The following is a 22,924-nucleotide window of genomic DNA, read 5'->3' on the forward strand; positions in this document are numbered from 1 at the left end:
GGTTAATTTAGCTGCTGCTAAGGCATCAATGATCGCAGAGCTGAGTGTTTCTTCATTGAAAGGAGGGGTGGGGGGGGGGAGACAAAGAGTGGAGACTTTTCTCAACGGGTGAGATGTTTGTCTCTTCTCCAGACTAGCTTCACCCACTCACCGGCCCAGTATTTATTTACAGCACTAACTGCAGCGTGGTTCTGGAGCAAAGAGCTATAAACTGTATCTATTCATCCAAGTAATTAGTTCCATGTGCTGCAAGCCGAACCCTCTAATGAGCAGCAGTGAAGGCTGCTGGGATATGATGTACTCAGCTACAACCTACAGCTGAGCCCTAGTCTAGGCCCAGCTACTGACTGAGAAAACAGTAAAGTGACCAGGAAGGCCAGCACAGCCCACCTAAAGGTGATGGGGATGCCTCAAAGAGGCTATGCTAACAGTTGTAAGCCTGCTGCCAAGTAACTGTCCAACTCCACACCTTTATGTGCTTGAGTGACTCTTAAGCTCAGCGTAATGAGATGGCTGGTCTATATTCAGACAGCAAACTAAAATGCAGGAGAACAATCACAGCCAGTCCAGACGGGAACAAACGCTGTGGAGCCAACACTGGCATTCCCCCAGTGTGGCCATTACACTGACTGAGCAGCCAACATTACAGCAGAGTATCATCGCAGATCTCCAGTCATTGGCACGGCAAACCTGTTCATGGTGAGTTCAGGCCAAGAGCAGGACTAAACTCTCAACTGCATTGTCTGGGAGGCAGTTCCAGTGTGATGTCATGATGTAGAATCAGAGACAGTTGGCATTTGTCCAATTAAATTTCATATATACAGGGTAGAACTTCGCCTCTGTTGGTGAGATGATTAGCTTCCACAGACTCAGAAAACATGCATTGGAGTGTATAAAAAAGGAGGCAGTGGAGCTCAGAACTTCCCTGCAGGCAGACAAACAGTCCCCGAAGCAGAAAAAAAAAAAACAAAACAGTGGAATTACCCATTCATATGATGAAAAGATTATGCTGCTTCTTTCCTTTTTTTTCCTCCCCTCCAGTGTCACCATCACAGCAGAGGGAGGAAAACGTCACCAGAGAGGCATTAGATAAGTTGCTCCAACTCCAAGAGGTATCACACGCAAGTAAACAAAAGACAAGCAAATCCCAAAAAAAACAAAAAAAAAAAACAAATCCAAACAGAGACAAGATAGCCCATCTGTTTAATTTTTCAATGCTTCGTAGGTTAAAGCATGAACAGGTGCATCCTAGCTCGGTTCAGGAATTTTTGACCTGTAGAAAGTCTTGCTACAGCTCATCCTTGCTGTAGTTGCTTGTTTTGTGTGTGACTGCTGTGTCCAGTTACAGCACACAGCGCCTGTGTTTTAAGTTGCAGTATATTCAGACCTCTGGGCTACTCTATGAATGTCTGTCAGCTTGGCAGCAGAAGGGTGGAGAGGGAAGACAAACTGTGTGTGGGGAGGTAGGTGAGCGAGGCGGAGTGGCCCCTGATGCATCATGTCCACAATGAGCTGGAAAAACAGAGTCATCGAAGGCACGAATGGTTTCATTCCCAGATGGGTGACATCCAGCCCGTCCTAGAAATGATACAAAGCACTGACCAATAGTTTACAGAGTACATTCCACCAAGAAGTCTGTGACTAAAAGTGGTCAAACACAGTTGGGCGGGGGGGGGGGGGGGGGGGGGGGGGGGGGGGGGGGGGTGGACTCTGACGTGTGTGGCAGAAGTCCCCTCGGGCGCTTACAACATTCTCATATTGATGTCAACACAACTGCATGTTAGCAGGACTCATCAAGTGATAGCCCGAGGGCCAGAAAGTGGAATAAATAGGTTGCCTTTTAACTCCCAGCATCTGATATTCAAGAGTCACCACTGTGTCTCAGTGACGAAATCTTCAGTTACTGCAGACTTCAGCAAAGTCTTCAGTCACCACATGGGAATCTCACTCCTTTGAGTATGTCTGGCACAGTAAGGCGCCCAAAGAAGGGGGAGGCTGGTAAACAAATGATGAATGAGTGAGCCCTGCTCAGTGTGCTTCCTTTGATCAGCCAGGTGGATCGAGAAACTTGAGGTTGCTGTCTGACTCCTGTCAGGGTGGGCAGAGGCAGCAACAGTGACTGACTGGTGATGACATGCAAGCAATAGGGTTAGATGCACTTTTCTATCCATCCCAATATATAGAGGGAAGAAAAGAAAAGAAAAAAAAAAAAGGCAGATCAAGATTGAATATTGCAGCAAGTGTTGCACATTTCCATGTGGCTCATTCATTTATGAACCGCTGTTTGGGGCCGATGGGCTAAACATGTATGAATGTTGTCTCATTGCAAAGAGGTAGTGTGGTTCAAACCGCAGGCCTGCCTTTGTTTTGGATGTTCCCTTGTGTCTGAAAGGCTTTACTCCTACAATGGAAAAAACACATATACAAAATGTCCCTCTCTATTCCATACAGGTTAAGGAGCCTGGTTCATACAATCAGAGCATGCATGTTAAGTCTAATTTGGAACTCTAACGGCCAATAGGCAACTGTGAGCATGACCCTACACAGATAATGGATGGATGTTGTAGTCAGGACAACTTGATATTAGAAATTAAGACCATAGTCAGGAATTCACTTTGGCTCATCAGAATGGAGATCAGATACACAAGAACATTCACACTGACAAAAGGTGCTCAAATATTTACCCACCATATATATTACTGCGTTGAGTGAATAAAAACCAGAGGGGTTCAGGCAGACAAGTACACCAGGAAGCCAGCAGTAACACAGGGATCAGGCGATGATGGGGTTGGGAAAAGTAGGGCTGATGGCAGGCCTGAGAGAAAAGGAGAATAAAAAAAAAAAAAAAAAAAAAAAAAAAAGAGACAAGAGAGTCCAAGATAAAACTACTGCACCACAATCCTCCACAAAATTAAAAAATAAATAAAACAGAGTCAACACCTATACTGATTTTATATATATATATATATATATATATATATATATATAAATAAATTAATATAAATAAATAAATGAGAGAGAAAATTTTATAAATAAACAAAAACAAAAAATAAAAAAAACCCATACACAAACAACTCTATCGGCAAGCGCTGTCGCCCCACAATGAGAAGGCTGCTGGTCCGGTTCCTGGCCTGGGGCCTTTCTGTGTGTCCTCCCTGTGCCTGCGTGGGTTTCCTCCCACCGTCCAAAGACATCACATTCAGGTTAACTGGTGACTCCAACTTGTCCGTAGGTCTGAGTGTGAGTGGTTGTTGGCCCTGTGTTGGACTGGCGACCTGTCCAGGGCATACCACACCTTCACCCACTATGAGTTGAGATTGGCTCCAACACCACTATACCACTAGGCAATCGGGTGATAGGAAGCAGGTGTGCAGAGGCCACCGCCCAGACCGTGGGAAGAAGGAAAACATGAGACACAAAGAGAGCGCACAGAGGTGAACTGGATCCTGCCAACCACAAATTCTATTAAAGAGGTCTCCAACTCCGGTCTCCAACAGCTACTGTCCTGCATGTTTTAAATTCCTGCTCCAAACACACCTTATTCAAAGGAGTGGCTTCTCCACTCCACTCAGACCTCAGCAGAGCTTGATCACAAGCTGATCATTTGAATCAGGTGTGTTTGGACCTCTGCTCTATTAGATGAGCCATTAAATCGAGTCATTTCATCATTTACATAGGTTCATCTTCAATAACAGCTTGCTTCTTCTTTTTTAAAATAACATTAACATTAACCATAGGGAATTATCAACACGCTGTCGCAGCTCATGTACTGTTTAGGTTTCAGCTTTGTTCCTACAGCAGGAGGCAGCTGTTTTAAGTGAATACATTAAACCCACTGTCCACTTTCTGCTGCGCACCAAGCGAAGCAGACCCACAGTTAGAGACTGGCTAGTGAACACGGTGAGGCTTAGAGCTGCAGAACTGTTTGGGTTTTTTTTTTTTTTTTGTTTTGTTTTTTCTGAGGATTTGGTGGAGACGAATGAACCAATCACAGCAAGGTAGTGAATTGTCTGCATCACCGCCCAACTCGACAACTGATTTTTAGTTAGCTCAGTGAAATTAATTGTTTGCACCTCGACTGTCTTATTTTGAATTGTAAACAGGCTGTTGCCAGCTAAATCATTTCAGATCAATTCCCTTTCTCTGCCACAGCATCTATTTTATTCTGTACAGTGGTGAGAGCCATTTTAGAAGTGTGCACGTAACAGAGTGTGTATGCATATGCGTGCATGTGTCTGTGTGAGTGTGGAAACACATGCTTGTCTGCACATGTCACAAATATACAAGGAACTGACATTAACACGGCCCCTGCTGGTGATGTGCAGGTGACGACAGGGGATGCTCGTTGTCGCTCATTTTGCATCCATGTCACTCATCGATTCTTCAGTTTCATTGTCTTGAAAAGCAGATACAATAAAGAGCAACAAGAAGTGGTAACTGAGTGCAGCTTGTTCCAGGATCTGGAAGGTTACTTGTAAATCTGTAAGCAATTTGGCATTCAGGATATTGCAGATATGATGCAGAAGTGAGAAGTTGCGATGATGTTGAACTACAGGGCTCATGATATATTTCTAGGAATGTGTCTGTCAAGGCTGTAAACATGGAATCATTGAAATGAATCTTTTTTTTCTCTTGTGCTCTGCCCTGCAGAGGCTGAGGTGAGCTCAAACTGAGGTTAGTGTTCTTCTGCCCAGTTACAGTGTCCTTGTGTAAGCTTAAGAAGAACTTCAACGTGAGATCAGACAGACATTGAACTCTAATGTTTGGCAAATGTCGAAATTGTTTCTGGAAATGATTACTGTTAAATCCAATGTTGTAGTAGTATGCTGGTATGTTATTAATAATGATGGAGTTGGCATCATACATTTGGTAGACAGGGACGTTACTCAACAACGCAGCTGAAAACCAACAAAATACCAATATCCGCTATTATCAGTATTCTGCGTCACAAAGAATGATATGATAATGGCATCAGATGTTGACCTGACTTATTTATGTGACATTGCAACCTCCATTCAACCCAACATCAACATTTGATTTCTGTTGTTGTCATATATTTTGCAGAAGTTGACATATTTTGCCAGTTTGTGTTGACAGGAAGTGCAATGCATCACAACAACAAACATTTATTAGTTTTGAGTTCCATCACGAAAGTTAAGAGAAAGGGAAATGTGTGACTCGATGTACTCTTGCTAGGTTTTTTGAAGTAACTTATCTGTTAAGCCAAAAGAGCCAGAAGCAGCAAATGTTCTGTAACCCCTGTCTCTTCAAAGATGGTCTCTAGTGTCCTTGTGTTTTGGTGTGGTCTTCAAAGTCCGCAGTCCCCCCCCCCCCCCCCCCCCCCCCCCCACGGCACTCCTGTTTGATGGCAGAATAATATTATGCATTATTCCACTCTTCATCTCTTCATCTCTTCTCATGGTACACCAACACAGATCTTTAGTTTATGATGGTGACTGCTGATTATAGCAAGGTCAGGGGAAGATTTTCATCATCTCCTCCTTCTGTGTGTTGGTCTAGGATTCTCTCCTCCGTCTGACCTACATCATCTCAATATCTTTCCACCTCCTCATTGATAGGATGTGATGTGTGAGGAGTTAGGCTTTTAGGGCTCTGATCGCTGATCTGCCACCTGTGTCCTGGTCACTACTTCCTCTTTGTGTTAATGTTGTTGCTAAAGCAAATGAAGCTTTACCAAAGCTAAAGCTGGTGTTGCTGAAGCACCTACAAAGCGAGAACCACCGCTCCATGCATGACGACCCATTCTGCATATGAATCACATGATTACACTTGAGTTAGTTCCACTTTCCGATGAAGACCAGATGACACATAAGGCAGCACCATGTTTTCCAGAGCTGTAATACCTTCAGGGTCCTCCTGAAGCATCTGTGTTACCATGGACAGTAATTTAACTTCTTGTGCCTGTAAACATCTCCATCATTTCCTATGAGCAGTGTAGAACATTACACCTTGTGCCAGAGTTTACTGGCTCATATAGCATTGACTCCAGGTTATGACCTTGCAGTGGCATGTTTTCCGATTGCTCTTGGCATTAGTATATGACTAGAGCAATCAGCTGCAATGGTTGAAGTGTGTGGGCACACATGCAGAATAACTTGAATACACTTGATGTGGTGCGACATGAGTCTGTGGTCAAGCGTCCCTTTGTTGCCATTACAATGTGATCTCGAGAGCTGACGTTCATCTTGCCCTGTGGTTGGTTTGAAACGATGATGTAAAGAGTTACGCAATCAAAGATTTGTCCATAGTTAACGTTGCATTACAGTGATGGCCATGGTTCACATACAGACAATGGTTTTTCTATTCTACGTCATCCTGATAGATCAAGTCTTTGCTTTTTAACAAGGTCTTGACAGTTGTCACCTCATATGTTGCAGATGTCTACATGTTGTAAGGATAAAAAAAAAATTTAATCTTCAACTCTTCAGCTTTGTAGGTCTAGTATTCAGTATAACTGGCTCTCTATGAAACTGTGGATATTGGATAACTTGAATGAAATTCACCTGACTTGATCTCATCAATATCTTTCCCTTCCACTTGCCAAGAGTAGTTTCTTATGGGATCCACTACTTGGATACATGTAGCCCTGAGGATCAGTTTGCTGCTGTGTATGTACATAAAGTCACTGAGCAGTTTATTAGGAGTCCCTTTACTCCTGCTTGTAAACAGGGTTAGGGTTAGTCATATAATCATACAATCAGCCAGTCACATGGCAGCAGCACAATGCATAAAATCCAAGCAGCAACCTACATGGCTAGAGTTCCTCTATAGACCACTAGAGTCTAAATCCTCAATAGGGTCAGTCCTCATAGATCCTCACGTTAAAATGCCCGACTTTAGAACAGAATCAACATATTTACAATCTGGTTCAAAAATGTTTCTGGTCTCTATAACTAATTCCTTTTTAAATTAACAGGGCTGAATTATTCACCTGTTCATGTCTCATTATGGTTATTACGGCTTGTTCTTATGGTTTAAGAGAGTGTTTCTGAAAGTAAGTATGACGTATAAAGCTGTATAAGTGGTCTTAATTGTACAAAAAACATCCAGTGAGTTGCAGCTCTGACTGAAAACACTGTGTTGATGAGACAGCTCAGAACAGAATGGATGGACTAGTTAGAACTTACAGAATTACTGTAACTCAGATAACCACTCTTTACAATTGTTGTGAGCCAAGAACACAAACCTGGCACATGATTAATCAAGACTGGATAGTAAAAAGTATAGAAGAACCTGGATTTCATGTCTGAACTTTAAACTGTCAGCAGCATGAATCCATGGACCAAACCTACTTTTACCTCAACAGTCCAGACTGGTGGTATGAGGGTGTGTCCCATTAATACGTCTTTATAGCACTCAGTCACAGTCTGGATGCCACAGCTGGAGTGTTGTTGCTGACTGTGTTCACCCCTTCACGGCAAAAGTTCACTATCTTTAAATGGGCTACTTCCTTCAGGACAGTACTCCATGTCAAACAAATAAAGTAGTCCTAAATTTCTTTCATGAACATGAAAGTGTTCAGTACTGTATACAATACCAGTACAAAGTTTGAACACACTTTTCCATTTGAGATCCTCAGGCTGTAAGGGTGATTAACAGACAGGCTGCCTCTGGCCCCAACCTTACCCACATCATCATAGAGGAAACAATCACAATCATTTAGTTTTATCGCTTCCAATGTTTTTTTTTTTTTTTTTATCTATTTCCTTTTATTTTTCCTTTTTTAAAATATATTTTGTAGTTCATGCATATTGCAAAAGATACATTTAATTGTATTTTTTTTTACTGTGCATATGACAACAAATTTTATGGACCTAGTGTTAATTATCATTACATACATAGTGCTGATTATAGCTAGGTCAGGATACATAGTGGAATCTGAATTTTAATATTAAATGTACTACAGTGATTAAATGTCATTATTCATTTCAATATCAATTATACGTGTTGAAATGCAACTTGCTTTGTCTTCTCGCCTTGCGCAATTCAATATTCCATGATTTATTATTATTATTATTAATTTACTTTATTACTTACTTTTAACTAATTTTTCCTCTCAAGACAGATAAGAATGAGCAATTGTTTAGTTTAGTTTTTTTTTTTTTTTTGTTTGTCTTTTTAACTTTTCAACGTCCTCGACTCATTCACGAGCTGACAAGTCACCCACTTCCTGTTTACGTTTCCAAAAATGACGTCACGCACATAACGTTGACCAGATAGTTTCAAAAGCGAAATAGTGAATAACTTGAGCAACAACTCCTCGGTGCTCTTCTGGCGGCTGACTCGCACCGGCCCCGTCTTCACTCGGTACCGGAGCACCGGAGAGCGCGGACCCCCTCGAGGTTTCACCTGCACTGCTCTTTTTCTGAGCATCGAAGAAAGCTAGCCGGGGCTGCTAAGCGAAGCTAACGTCAAGCTGGTAGCTAGCTAGCGAGATAGAAACAGAAACTCAACAGCAAGATTTAATCCCAGTGCTCATCGTCAGGCATCATGGAGAATAAATACAACCTGAAGAGTCCAGGTAAGATCGCGTTCAAACATTGTTTACATGCTGGACTGTAGCTGTTAGCGAGCTCTGCTAACAAGACTGACACCCACTAGTTTACACTTGACAGCTCAGTTGATATACAGTATTTCCTAACAACGCCAGGGAAAGTAAAATGACCGCTATATGACATGGGCCAAGTATGCTGACCATTTTTGTTTTCTAGCTTCTTTGACCTGCGAACTCAGTAAGATGTGTTTTGTTTGTTTGGCTATGGTCCCATTGCCAGTGTGAGCTTTCACATGGACTGTGCTGGCAGGGCTTCCTGGATTCTAAGAGCTCTGTTGAGCTCTGTCTCTTTGTTTAGGACACGTATGCCTTTGTGGCCTCTGTTATGGCTATTTAAGGACAGTATTTTCCTGTTTTTGTTTTGTCAAAAAAGCTGGAATAAATGAGGGTGTAGGACACAGGACATGGCCTGGGATATTTCTAATGATATGACAGTGTCCATTGTATGGTATATAGATTCTTTACCGAGCTTGTGATGTCCCCACATTTCACAGCAACATGCTGTTTTATCAGTAATAAGTTTAACAAAGGTGAGGCCACTGTGTAACATGATTTGTATTGTATGACAAGAATTGCACTGAATTGGCTTTATTTTTGTATTGTATTTTGTATTTCTGTTACTAAAGCTTTACAAAATTGTCGATTTTTAAAAAGATGGTGTGTGAAGGAGTGGCTAATGGCTGAGGTTGGAGTAACATAACTGTAATACCAGGATGTGTGCCAGGCTACATTCATAAGAAAATATTCAAATAATTTAAATTCATGCTGTCTGTGAGTGGAAAGTCAGTAGACATGTTAAAACAATGTAACTTTTTCCATGCAAGATGTATGCCATTCTTACTAAAACTGCAACAGCAATCATTACTAAAATAATGGTTTGTCCCATAATCATCTAAATGAATTATTTTTTTTTTCTGCACACGGCAAACTAACAAACAAAGCAAAAAAGCATCGAATCTAAATGAAAGGCAGTATGTCAAATATACAGAAATGGGTTTATCTTTTATCATGTGCATATGTAGGTGTGATAGGTATGTAGATGTGAAACTTTATAGAATTAAAGAAAAAAGTAAATGCATCTTGTAAACATTTGTAAACATGAAAACAATAAAATTGACAACACATCTATGTCATGTCAGATTGGGACAAGGGACAGTATTGAGGTAACAGTATTGAGTGTCCTTCTTGCAAGTCTAGTCTACAAACAAGGCAATAGCAAATGTATTGAAATCTATCTGAGTACAGACAATGTAAACACACCTGTTTCTTGTCCCACAGTTAGACCAGAGACACAGTGGCTCTACTGAGGCCTGGGGCAAACACATCAATCTCTCTCTCCTCCATTTGTGGTAATGGCCTTATCTCTATAGGAGCATTATGATGTTATATGTGTTACCAGTGACAAGCTTGGGAAAATGCAGTATAAACTAAAACATCATTTTTAAATTTGCCAAATGAACCTCATAAAATATACATTTTATAAATTCTACCAGTAGAGAGGAGAAATAAGAATTGAGTAAGGAGATGTATGTTAATGGTATATTATACTAAACCTTGCATCTCATTTTATACTGGTTACATGTCATTAGTATAAGCTCATTTTAACATCATAGCTTTTTTAAGAATCCTAGATAATACAGGTTTTGAGAATCAAAAACAAACAGTGTCAATTAAACTGCCTGCACAATGACAAAATGACACAGCACAGTTAAAGTTTTTGTGAATTTCTTTGGTGATTATTTTCCAAATTGCAGTCTGTAGGCAAGTGAATAACTATGTGCAGGATTTTTTTGGGGGTGGGGTTGTTGTTGACATGCAATGTTTTGCAGTCTGATTAAATATACATTTTCTTACAGCCCACTGGGAACCCAAATAAAAACATGATATGTCATGGAGGTTGATACCTAGTAAATTCTTTTTAGCAGTTCAGGTTAGTATAGAGTCTGCAGAGAATTATGCATTTATATATATATCTTTTTTTTTTTTTTTGAGATGAAGTAAAAATGAGATGTTCAGCCGACTCAAATAATCAAAAGAAATCAATGGAGGCATAAGGCAAGCCCTGACTTGAGTTGAGTTTAACATTTGCCCTATTGTTGTTCAACTTTTGTTCCAAGGACAGACACAAGTTAGCATATACATGCAGTTACTAACCCCCCACAGGCTTAAATTGTTTGTTTAAAGTCATTGGACTGGAACTGGTTTGAAGCTTTCGGTTTTCACATTCAGAGTTTCAGATTTCCTGTACTCTTGGTCTGACTTTACTGGAGTTGTAGTTGGAGCAGTTCCTCACTGACCACAAAACAAGACAAAAAATAATGCAGAGTTAGCTAATTTATTCAGGAAGTCTCAAATAAGTTAAAGTGAGACCAGATAAAAATGTTAAAGTTGCATACAACAGTGAAATTTGCTGGAGCCTTATTGCTTTCCTTTCAACCAAGGTGACAGATGCTTCATTGCCACTCCGTCCATCAATCTAACCCCAGGTGCGGTGGGCTGTCAACAATGCAGTATTTAGTACATGTCATATCATTCATTAACTATCAAACCCTTTCAACCCAAAGTCTAATAAATGAAATCACCAGTCTGCTGCACATGGCAGCTGTTTTGAAACCTCCAGTTTGTAATTTGTCCGTTTTCCATCTTGGACCAAATCTGCGTGAGAACGTGAAGCTGATGAGGCAGAAGGGCTGGAAGAACCTGCTCTGTACTGCATCCTGATTGTCAGGCAGTTCCCTGTGTGTGTCTGTCAATCCCATGGTAGCTAACCCCTAATGCATACCCTGCTTTATGGCCCATTTTCTTTAAAAACATCAACATCATGTTGTATTGAAGGCTTGAAATTACAGACTGAGACTGAAACTTGTTAGGAAAATGCCTACTGTGCTAATGAATCAAGTGAGAAGTCTTTTTCACATAGACATATTTACAATAAGACTTTTTACAACCTGTATAACAAACATATACTGTATATATATATGGTTGTTAAATATGGGAAATGGTGTCCAGTGTGTCATGATCATGACTGTGGTACAGTTGCTCCTCTTATTTCAGTTATTCTGTTCACCCCAGCGTTCACCCCAGCGTTTCAGTTAATCCATTCATTTTTCTGTGCTCACAACGTGACCTTGCCATGAAGGTTTCTGTGTAACAGAAGACGGGCTGTTGAAGCTTAAGTTTTCAGACATCATCTATATCCACAATGCATGGTTTAAAACAGGGAGTATAGTATTTTCCCACTGCGTTGTACTGACTCAGCTTGACTAGCCTTTACCAGCCTTTTTTTAGATTTCCACAGGCAAAAGTTGTAAAAAGAACTTTGTACTACCCAAACAAATTTAGGTGACACCAAATAGAGGTGGGAAAACACAGCAGACAGTGATTGGAGACACAACTGTTGTTATTACTGTTGCATTGTCTTTATGTGAGCTGGGGTTCCTTAAACAATTGTGCAATTTTTAAAGAGCAATGTTACTGTACTAAACCTTTTAATATGTCAAAAAGGCACTCGGAAGCTAGCATTAAAACCTCTCATGGCCATAATCTTGTTGCAATAATATGCTAGTTAATTCAGTCTATAATGACTGGCTATGTACATACTAATATGTTTCAGGTGCAAAAGAGGAAACTTTTGGAATTGCTGCAAGAGCTTGCATTTAAATCTGGAAAGGCAGGAAAGAGACAACACTGCCTAGTCTTACTGTGCTGATACAATAACAATGCAACGTTAAGGGTTTACTATCTGCAGTGAAAAAAAACAAGTACCTGGCACTTAAAGTGAGGTCAAATCAAGTTAAGTTGGTACCAAGTGGTGCAAAAGGGCTGTCAGCAGCCTATGGATGAGCTGCCCCTGCACTGCCAGAGACCATCCCAGAAGATACTGGTGAATGAGGCTCTGAGCCAACTTTCCCAAGTAGCTCATCTCTCCTTCTGGAGGTCCTGTCCAGCCCTGATAGCCTATTGTGCCTCTGGGGGGTCCTGACACCACTTAGCACCACACTGATGGATTCTCTGAGTGGGAAATTATGATGAAGTGAGGTAGAGGAAGATTTAACCTGAAGGGCTTTTAGCTATACCCCTCTTTCATCTTCCCCCATCTTTCTGTATTTTCTGTAATGGTTTGATATGGAAAAGTTTCTCAAACTAAAAAAAACATGTTTTACTTTGAGAAGGTAAAACAGTATTCAGACAAGGCATTAGATGAAGTACATACACTACTTGAAGATATCTGTAAGAGGGAAGATTACACAAATCGTTTTTTCCTGCATACAATTCCGCTCTTGCCGTCTGTCTTTTTCCCACACACACAGTCCTCCTCCACACTGGCGTAATGTGTAACTTAATGCCTCAATTGCTGCTGCTGCTGCTATGGGACTGATGCCCAGTACCTCGGGCTTGTGCCAAAGGCCTGCTGGATAGCTGTGGAAGGGACCACACTCCTTCTGCTGTCAGGACAACTTAGGTCACTCATCAAACTTGCTGCCACCTGCAGCAACAGGCGCGCACCATACGCGAGAGTTGACCTTACTGTATTCAGCAATTGAAGACAGACACATAGTGACTGTAAGTTACGTTCTGGTCTTCCTACATGGGAATATGGCCCAATGAGTCATCAGTCTCATATCAGTATCAAAATGTCTGGTTGCCAATGAGGCAGTTAAATAAAGTTTGCTATTTACTCTCCAAAAAAGATCATTTTGTGATTAGAGACACTGGTATTTGTTACTTTAATATTGAATAAAAATTGACTATATGCTGTTTTTTTTTGTTTGTTTGTTTGTTGGTTGTTTCTTTTTTTGTAATTTTTGAACACTGTGCAGGGCTTGTCTTATGACAATTGACTCTGTAAATGCCTCTCACAACTCACACATAGCTTACTAATACAAGTGCAATTGCTCATAGCCAAACCTTAAAGGAGCTGTTTGGAAGCTTTGCTATTGCTAAATAAGCATAGAAATGTCTATTTCTTTTTTCAACTTCTTTACAATACTGGTTATAGTAATATTGGCTGTGTGGCAATAACAAAATGTAGTTATTAGCTTTTAAACTGACCTGACACTAGAAAAAGTTAATCTGCTGACTTTCATCTCAGCCTAGTGGGTGGCTGGTGTCACAATAATAATTTTTTTTCTCCCACACCTCCACTAGAATTTGACAATTTTTGTCCTCAGCTGTTTCCAATTACTAGAGCTGCATGTAGCTGCTTCCCCGACTGTTCCAAGTAGCTCTGGTTGAAAGTCTTTGAATACCAAGGTAGCAGCTGGTGTCAGACTCTTTTCAAGCACCCAGTCAAATAAGGCAGGACTTGTTGCCCTTGTAACCAAGAAAATGGAAGAGAAGCTTTATGATAAGACATGTAGAAAACATTCCAATAGAGAAGAAAAGGCCAACTTTAGGTACAGATCTGCCAGCTCTAAACAGTTGTGATATGGGTGAAAGATATTGTTGCTGAAGAAACAAAACCCACGTGCTGTACATTTTTGACAAAGTGCTGGGATAACAAACTCCTCTGTGGCCTGCCAGCACTTTGCTGGTAGAAAGAAAAGCTGTGTTGACACATTTCTCCTTTAGAGGCATGTAACCTGCTTGCTTAGTGGTAATTAGTTAGATGGAGGATTGAGGGGTTCAGAGATGAGTGTGTTGTTGTCATGTCTTTGTACTAAAGGAAAATGTAAAATTGCTTTTGACAAGAGTGTAGGTCAGACTGGCAGCACGGTGGCATATTGGTTAGCATATTGTTGCCCCACAATAAGAAGGTTGTGGGTTCGGTTCCTGGGTTTGCAAGTTCTCCCCATGCCTGCGTTGGTTCCCTCCCACCGTCCAAAGACAAACATGTTTGGGGGCTCTAAATTGTCCATAGGTCTGAGTGTGAGTGCGAGTGGTTGTTTATCTCTGTGTGTTGGTCCTGTGATGGACTGGCGACCTGTCCAGGGTGTACCCTGCCCTCACCCAGTGCGAGCTGGGATTGGCTCCAGCACCCCCCGCGACCCAAAAAACGGATAAGCAGTTGAAGATGAATGAATGCCTTTCAAATGATGCTTTAATTATAAGTGGCTGCTGGATAGATGCTCTAATGATCAGGATGATTACCCTATTTCAAAAGCTGTTCAGATACACCTTAAGGCATCTCATATTAGTTCTATGGGTACATTTTTTTTTTTTAATCATTCAACCTAAAGTAGCGAAAACCTTTGCAGTGATTATGGCCTAGTTAGCATCCATAACACCGCCTACTTTTCAATCAGCATAGTATATAGAATAAAGACTGAAATCTTTTGTGCAAGCAAGGCTTTAATTTGGTTTAAAAAAAAAAAAAAAAGAGACTGGAATCGTGAAATATGGGGAAATGTAGGAAGCCATCAATAAAGGAAATGCACCCACACAGAGCACAGAGACTCCACAGCTTTCCAGCTCCTCCTCACTCTCAGCCATGCAACACATGTCCTGCAGTCCTGCAGTCTCTTCTCCATCTTTTCATTCTAATAACTGTCAATTATTTTCTCCTCCGCTCTTCTCACTTCCTCCTTCTCACTTGAGTGCGGTTCGCTCACTCTTTTTATTGCCCAACAATTCAGTGGTCTCAGGAACACTTATGAAGACACTTCAGTGGTAATCCTTTCACTCCAGAGATGGGCAACTTGTGCTCTCTTGTTCATTCTTGGATGATACTGTTGTTTTTGTGCCAAACATCAGAGTTGCCTGTGTTCTTTACAATGCCAGTCACTAGTCTGTAAGGCTCATTTTCCAGCCTGAAGTGAACTTTCACCTCTTTTCCTTGGTATGAGAAACAGCAGATTGGAGACCATGTTAGATACACGATCAAAAGTTATTTGTTATTACTATTATTATTATTTTAAAATTTTATTTGGCATTGAGAGACCTCACCCTAGACCCCATATGTCAAACTCAAGGCCCACAGGCCCCATCTGGCCTGGGATACAATTCTATTTGGCCTGCAAGACTGTTTAATTTCTCAAATTTTTAATGGCTTGGCGGTATAAGGCGTCTGTAACACTCGTACTACAAATCCAATAATGCAGCACAACAGCTGCTGTGCCAAACAGGAGGCTACATGCAAGAACCCTAATTCCCGATTCCCTGACAGCACACCAATTAGGCATCTGTGGATGTTTACAATTGACAATGAATTAATACCGCCAATACGTTCAAGCTAGCACTCAAAAACAGCGAAATGAAAGATGGAGTTTGGCAACAAAGGCTTTTAAAACAGATGTAAAGCAGAGTTTATATTTATTGACATTGCCATTAAACCAGTGTGTCTTGTTTGTGGAGCCAATACATTTTCTTCTTGTTTGGCCCACAACCTAAAGTGTGAGTTCTGGCCCCTTGTGTGATTGAGTTTGAGTGTAATCATAGAGTGTAGAGTGGGTGGCTTACTTTGATTTCATACTGATATTACCACAGGAGATGAATTATGTTAAAGCGATACTTTGACGTGGGATTGTGTGAGGTATTCAGGCACAGTGCTGCCACTTTAGGGGAGCAGCATGAGCACTGGAACACAAGTTGAGTGACGGGTTAAAAAGAGGTCCACGTAAACTGTTGAAACATACTTCATATAGAATAATTTAACTCTTTATCTTCCAGTCTAAATAGCACTGTTATTTGTAACTGCGTGTTTCTTATCTCCTGAACTATAACACTACAATGCACAAGCGCACCTAAGGCTAGGTCCCCTAAGAGAATCAAAAAGCTACATCTGACTATCTTTTGATCTGAATCTCCTACAAACAATATGCAGTCTGCACAACTACCTCCCACATCCCAAGGTTAAGTTAATCCTAACTACCTCTTGAATGTCCTATTCAAAAAACACAACAGTGAGTGAATGTGAAATTACTTAACTATTTTAATGTAGTAAAACAGTATGAAACTGTGATTCCCATCCCCTGTCGTATCATCTAATCAGTTTTTCATTCTCAATTTTTCTGTGTAAATTTGTGCAGAGAGATGTGACTGAAATAGTAATAATAGTAATACAATTTCTAATGAACCATGATTAAAAGTAAAACTGAAAGAACAAATTTGGAATGTTTCCATCCTTCCATTATCTATACCCCTTATCCTTTTAGGGCGAGGAAACCAATCCCAGCTGATATTTTGTGAGGGCAGGGTACATGACAGCACATTTACATAAAATGCAATGCTCAAGTGATATTTGGCAGCTGGTGACAAAGAGGGAGCATGTTGAGAGTGTTAAAAATGCCAAAGAAGATAAAGATTGTATTCTTTTCAATCCAAAATGCATGGATTTAAAATAACAGGGTGTTATTTTCAGATTTCTGTTTAATTCTTAATATGCTCATATTCTGTGTTTGTAGTATTTTGCCATTTAATCATTTATTCAGTGTGCTGCTGGTTGTCTGCAATGTAATAATGGGAGAATGCTCATTACTGTTACTGTACAAGGACTTTTAGCTTTGAGCTGCAGTTAGTATGAAGGCAGAGTGAATCTGATGAAAATATTGATCACATCAGCAGTTCAAAATCTGCTCTTTTGGAATATTAATAAAGCTGATTTTAATAATTTTTTTTGTTTGAGCATAAGTAATGGAGAATAAGATGGTGAAGTTCAATGGCCAGGCTGATAATTAAGTTTTCAGTCTGATCTGACTACCAATTAAATACAGGTTACAGCTTGCTCTCTGGGTCAGTGTCCCACCCCCAGTGTTATCACATTTATTTCATGTCACAAGTAAAGAGCCGGTAAACACTTAACTCTGTATTTGTAGAAAGAACTAATAGATGCAGAGAAAGATGCATTCCTTTCAAATGCAAGAAGGCTGTGCCCCTTTTTTCCCCCTTGACTTCCAAAGTTTGTAAGGTAAAAACCTGAACATGTTTTTAAACTGCAGTGCAATGGTGGAGACTGAATGAAGTCAGTTGTTTCACCAGTTGAAAACTATCTGTGCCTCCCTCCCCTTCTTGCTCTGCACCAAGGTTTTTATTTTTATTTTTTTTTGTGAAGTCACAGGAGGTGCCTCTGCACTCTCTGAACAGGTGGGACAACTGGTGCTGGAACTGTGGGAGGCTGATGGGAACATGGAATTTCATTTTTGGTTTAGCCTGGCTGGTTTGATTTATTGTTACGTTATTTATTCACTCTTTGGACATCTATTAACTCGGGCAGACCCAAATGCCCAAATTATCCAAATTGAAGCTTATGATTATATATGAATTACTACCAAAATGCCCAATGGTTCATGGTTCAGGAATACAACATTGTTTAGTGATAGTTTTCTGTGGTTCCCAGCACTGATACTGGGACAATGATGACTGAACATATGAAATTACAAAATCTCCTGTGTGTGTGGAAGGGCTAATTTGTTAGGATGACCTCCAGCAAGTTGTATACAGGCACAAATCATTCAAGTTTGGGAAATCATCTGAAAACTACAAATAACAAAATAAACATTTTTTTTAATGATGTAGTTCATTATTTTACTATACTGATATATTAAAGGGTCTGCTGATTCAGTTCAGTTCAGTTACGTTCTTAAAAGGAATAAATGTAGTTAAATGTTTTTGGGGACATTTTATACAAGTTGTGAGGTCCGCAAAGGGGGGTGGGGGTGTAGATCTCCCACACCCCCTCAGATTTCATTCATTCATACACAGTCCAAAGTCATACGTTTCTGATTTTCCACAGCCAGTCAAGACATGCATGAAAAATGTTCTTTTCTTAATTTGTTTGTGTGCTCTGAGATGTGGTGATTACCTAATAACCATTTAATTGTGTTTTACAGTGAATCAGATAAAACCATGTCCACCGAAACATGCACTTATCAAAACGATACATTCATCTTTGTTTTATATATAACTTCAAACTTGGGTGAATGAAAGGCAGAGTTAAAATCCAAACACCGCCCTTGCTATGCCCTGAAGTTAAAGGGAGAAATTTGATTGGACTGAATTCGCGCTGACAACCGGGCCACACCCGTGGGTCAAAAATTACATTTTATGGAGTCTTAGTAGAGTTCTGGGGAAGTTCTCAAGAGGAGAGCTTCCCCAGAAGACCTGACGAAGCAATAACAACCACAACCGAAAAAGAAACTCAGAAGTCAGAATTTAGACACTAAGCTACAGGGGCTAAGTTCCAACTTGAAGCCAGGCTGCTGGAGACCGGAACAAGTTTGGCTGCATGGCAGTCAGCCTCCAGCGTCTCAAGTTGCCGTGGTAACCAGGGCCTCTTGTGCTGCCTGTGGCTCCAGTCTATTTTCATCAGGAAAGTGAAGGATAATTCGGATATTAACTTATTAACCAAGCCAATCACACAAAAGACAACACTGCTGCTGAAGAGGGACGAGCCAGACCGACAGCCAGTTCAGCCGAGGACCAGTCTAGCTTGGGAGGCCACGACAAAGGACCTCGACGCGGCCGCTCTCATCAGACATCTCCTAGTCTGCGTGGCCAGTTGAGTCGTCCACCAAAATAAGGTGGCGTTTATATGTTTCCCCAGCGGGTTGATCTGAGTGGTGCGAGGCATGACTGTTAGACAACAGTGAATTAAAATTTTAGTTTTAGAGCTCTCCTTCCTCAGACAGACTCCCCCTTGTATTGTGATAAACGATCTGCCATTCATTCGCCCAAATCTTCAAGAATCACCAGCCACTTAATTATCATTGTTATACCATACCATTCCATTTACATATCCAAGCTCACCTGTCTCACCTAGTTTATAGTTTGATTTGCACCTGTATATAATGAGCACGTTTTTACGTTTTGACGTTAAGTCAATCCACAGTAAAGAACATCCCTTCCAGATTGAGACTTGATAAGAGGCAATACTATACACAATCCTAGGCACAACAAAAATGAGGCCAAGAAAGTTTGGAGGCAACTCTAGCTTATTTAATGTGTCAGATCCATTTTATGATGCAGATTCTATGCTGCCAGTCTCATTCTCTGCTGGTAGCGACAGGTTGTGAACAAGCTGTGGGTTGCCCCACCTACAGCTGCTTCATCATTTGTAAGTGAGTTTGAGATGTTATATTGCTGACGGATGGTTCTCACACAGTTGAGCACTGCAGTCGCATGTTCAGGCATTCACAGTTCAGTGCACCAATGATTTAGTGCACATATAAACTTCCTGTCTGTTATTGAATTTGTTGATTTTATGTGTAGCACTGCATTTGTCATAATTTGGGTTCCCGTTGATGCTGAAAATTTTCAGAAGACTCAACAGATTGTCATTAATGAAGGTTGAATTATGCATGTGCACATATGTGCAGTGAAAGCAGAGATGAAGCTGGAAGGTTGAATCAAGCCCGATACATTTAAAGCACATGCCATCACATCCGAGCAGTAACATCCCCCAGGCAGGTTATTCTATCATTTTGGTAGAAATGTAGAGCTGCCTTTCTCTCTGTGTATTTGCTGGAAGATTTAGATAGTCTAGCATTTAAGCTGGAAGGCAGAAATCCTGGCACTGAGTTTTTTTTACTCAGGGATGCACGGGTCTGAGAGATCCACGCAATGCAAAAGTACCTGAACATGAGATGTCTTCAGTTGTGGGTCAGAATGCTGAAGTATACTGATGCACAAAGGCTGAGTTTATTTACACAAGATCGTTTTCTAATCTACCCTGTTGTCTTGATATCTTTAAGCTTGATTAAGATAGTGAGCATATGACCCCCTGCACTCCTGTGTAAACAGGAGGAGGTGTGGGAGAGCAGGAAATGCATGCACTCCACGTGTGTCTACTGTGGGCCAACTGCAATAGGTTCACGTCTACTGTGACTGAGTGTCTGTCCTAGAGTGGGATAAGACTGAGCACGTGCTCTGAAAGCCGCGTGGTGCCAGGCCATTTCTCTGCTCCACTGCCTCAATACCTCCTGCAGCTTGCAGAGTCTCTCCGCTTTCCTGGGCCACCCCTATGGTGTTTGCCCTCCCATCATTTCCCCGCCATGGCTGCCCCTTGTTTTCTTCCCCTGTGCTCATTTCATAAACTCAAAATACTGTTGCCATCCATGTGCGATTAGAGTCCAAATCAGTGTTGCCTCGATGAATACCTCTAAGTTCTGCTTTTCTTTTTTACTTTCCAATTTTCAGCCCTGTTCTGCTTCTTTTTGCAGTACACTGGTAGCTAAGTAGGAGCTCTGGTCAGATCCCATAGGTGATGGAAACCAAGGAATTTGCCCAACAACTCAGCAGCTCCTATAAATTTTTTAAAGTTAAAGTTTTTCCATTACCCTGAAGCGAGCTTTTCATCAAGGATCCATTGCTGTGAACCCTTATTTACCATCACTATTGTCAGATGGACTTGTATAACTGTCCTCCCCAGAGTGATGAGGCTTTCAGTCTTCATACAGTGTTAGTGCTGAGGGTTGAGTGCATTGCAGCCTCTTTCAAGACGCAAGGGTTAATGCCAGCAAATAACTTTTCTGACACCTTATTCTGAGAGGATGTTGTGGCTGCCTATAAACTCTAAAAATTCTGCCATGGGTGACTGACCCAGAAAACACATCAAAATGATAAAAAATATATATATATTTTTTTCCTGCCTTGAGCCTTATTAAAGAGTTCAGCTGTGTCTGTAGCATGCAACAGCATCATTACATCTGCTCATCATCTGTTCATCTTTAATAAACACCTAATAAACAATCTCTCAGCTTGACTGTGGTGATGTGTGTTTATGCTGACGCCAACAGTGTGGTGTATTGATCCTGACCCTTCTGAAAGGAGTAATAAACAAGTTGAGGTTATTCTCATCATTAGCATTGGAGAAAGCAGGACTTACTGTAGAGTGTTCCTCCTCTTAACATGGGGAAGACAATGTTTGGTCAAATTGTGGCACATCACATTAAAGTTATACCAGGAAATGGAGCATTTATGGCCTTCATTGTCCTTTTATTGTGACAACAGCTTAACAGAAAAGAAAAAAACAAAGATGAATGTACTCAAATTAATTTGTGTAATGAGCGTTATTTAAAAAAAAAAAAAAAATTGGAACCAGTCAAGTGGAGTATGACAAGTTGCTGCTCTGATGGAATTTGTGCTTAGAAATGTATATTATTCTGGATTTGTCAAGAAAATGTTAAAGATGTTGAGTTTGCATTAAAAGCAAATTAAAGGTCCCATATTTGACCCTTTTCTGATGTATTATCTGAAGTTCTGATAGCCAAAACAAAATATATTTGTGATTAATTTGTGATTTTTAATCAAAACTATTTTGCGGTGTTTCTTTGTTGTGACATCACAACATCACAAAGTTTCAAAAGTCCTGAGAGCTTTTTTTTGTTTTTAAGATTCAGTTTCTGAGTACAGGCTGTAAGCATTTTTCTGTGGACTGGGTATCAATAGAGGACCTAAACTTGATTTATTATTAAAGAAGATATGAAAATCTACCTTTATAAAATATAAGAAAGTTTTTTTTTTTTTTTCTTCCTCTTAAGTCAATTGTATTTATATTGCACCAAAATCATAATCAAAGTAACCTCAGAATAAATTTCATCTAGAGCAAGTCTAGAGGGTAATAATATTGCTTACAGACAGTCAACATTCTCTCATGAGCAAGCACTTGGTGGCTTCCTGTTAACTCCCCTTAACAGGAAGCAACTTTGATCAGAACCAGGTTATGGGTGGGCAGCCATCCACATAGACACCCTGGGTTTTCAAACCTTTTTCTACAAACTGTATGATTGAAACAGGTGTTTCAATCATGCTGTTTATCAGTCCACACACAAAAGCTTAGTTGGATACCTCGTAAAATAGCATATAATTGAATAGCTGCACAGAGCCAACAGCCCAACAAGTTTTATCAACCTGGGTTTGTTTTTGTTTTTTTTTTTGTTTTGTTTTTTTGGCTTGTACATGTGAAGAAGCATTGTTGTTCTGGCCTTTTCATCTCACTGAATGAGCACAACTGTCACATCTCTATCAGATTTTGTTTGCTGCCAGTGCACGGAGCCCTGTCCCTTTGCATACTCTTCTCATCTGTCCATCTGCGTTAGCGTCCTCTTACCCAGGAGAGCAGCACATTCACAGCTCTCTGCATGAGGGTATCAGGAATCTTGCCGTGTGAAGCTGCTGCTGTGGGAAATGTGTTCAGACATTTGGGTAGAATTGAAGCTTTTCACACAAAAGACAAAATGGTTAACTGCCTCAGAATGTGAATGGCAATTGCAGCAGCAGGAGGGTAGCAAATATTTACCTGACAATGCAACCAATACATATAGTTTCTAAAATACAATATTCATACACAAGATGAGTGACATTGAATCCTGACTTACACTAATGTTGCCAGTTTTGGTGGCCATAAATTGCATATCAACAGCACACTGGTCTATGAAGATTCCCCTTCTTCATGCATATCTTTAATATATATCT

General features: G+C 40.5%; 1 protein-coding gene across 1 annotated transcript in view; it reads left to right on the plus strand.

Annotated features, from left to right (window-relative positions):
• Positions 1-8,209: 8,209 nt before the first annotated feature.
• The window catches only part of ube2j1 (ubiquitin-conjugating enzyme E2, J1), a 39,769-nt gene continuing 25,054 nt past the window's right edge, over positions 8,210-22,924 (plus strand). The window contains exon 1 of the mRNA XM_029497173.1: positions 8,210-8,542. Coding sequence (XP_029353033.1) covers positions 8,512-8,542 — 31 coding nt within the window. The 5' untranslated portion in view covers positions 8,210-8,511. The remainder of the gene's footprint in view (positions 8,543-22,924) is intronic.

This window comes from Echeneis naucrates, chromosome 24 (assembly GCF_900963305.1).
Source record: "Echeneis naucrates chromosome 24, fEcheNa1.1, whole genome shotgun sequence".
Taxonomy (NCBI): Eukaryota; Metazoa; Chordata; class Actinopteri; order Carangiformes; family Echeneidae; genus Echeneis; species Echeneis naucrates.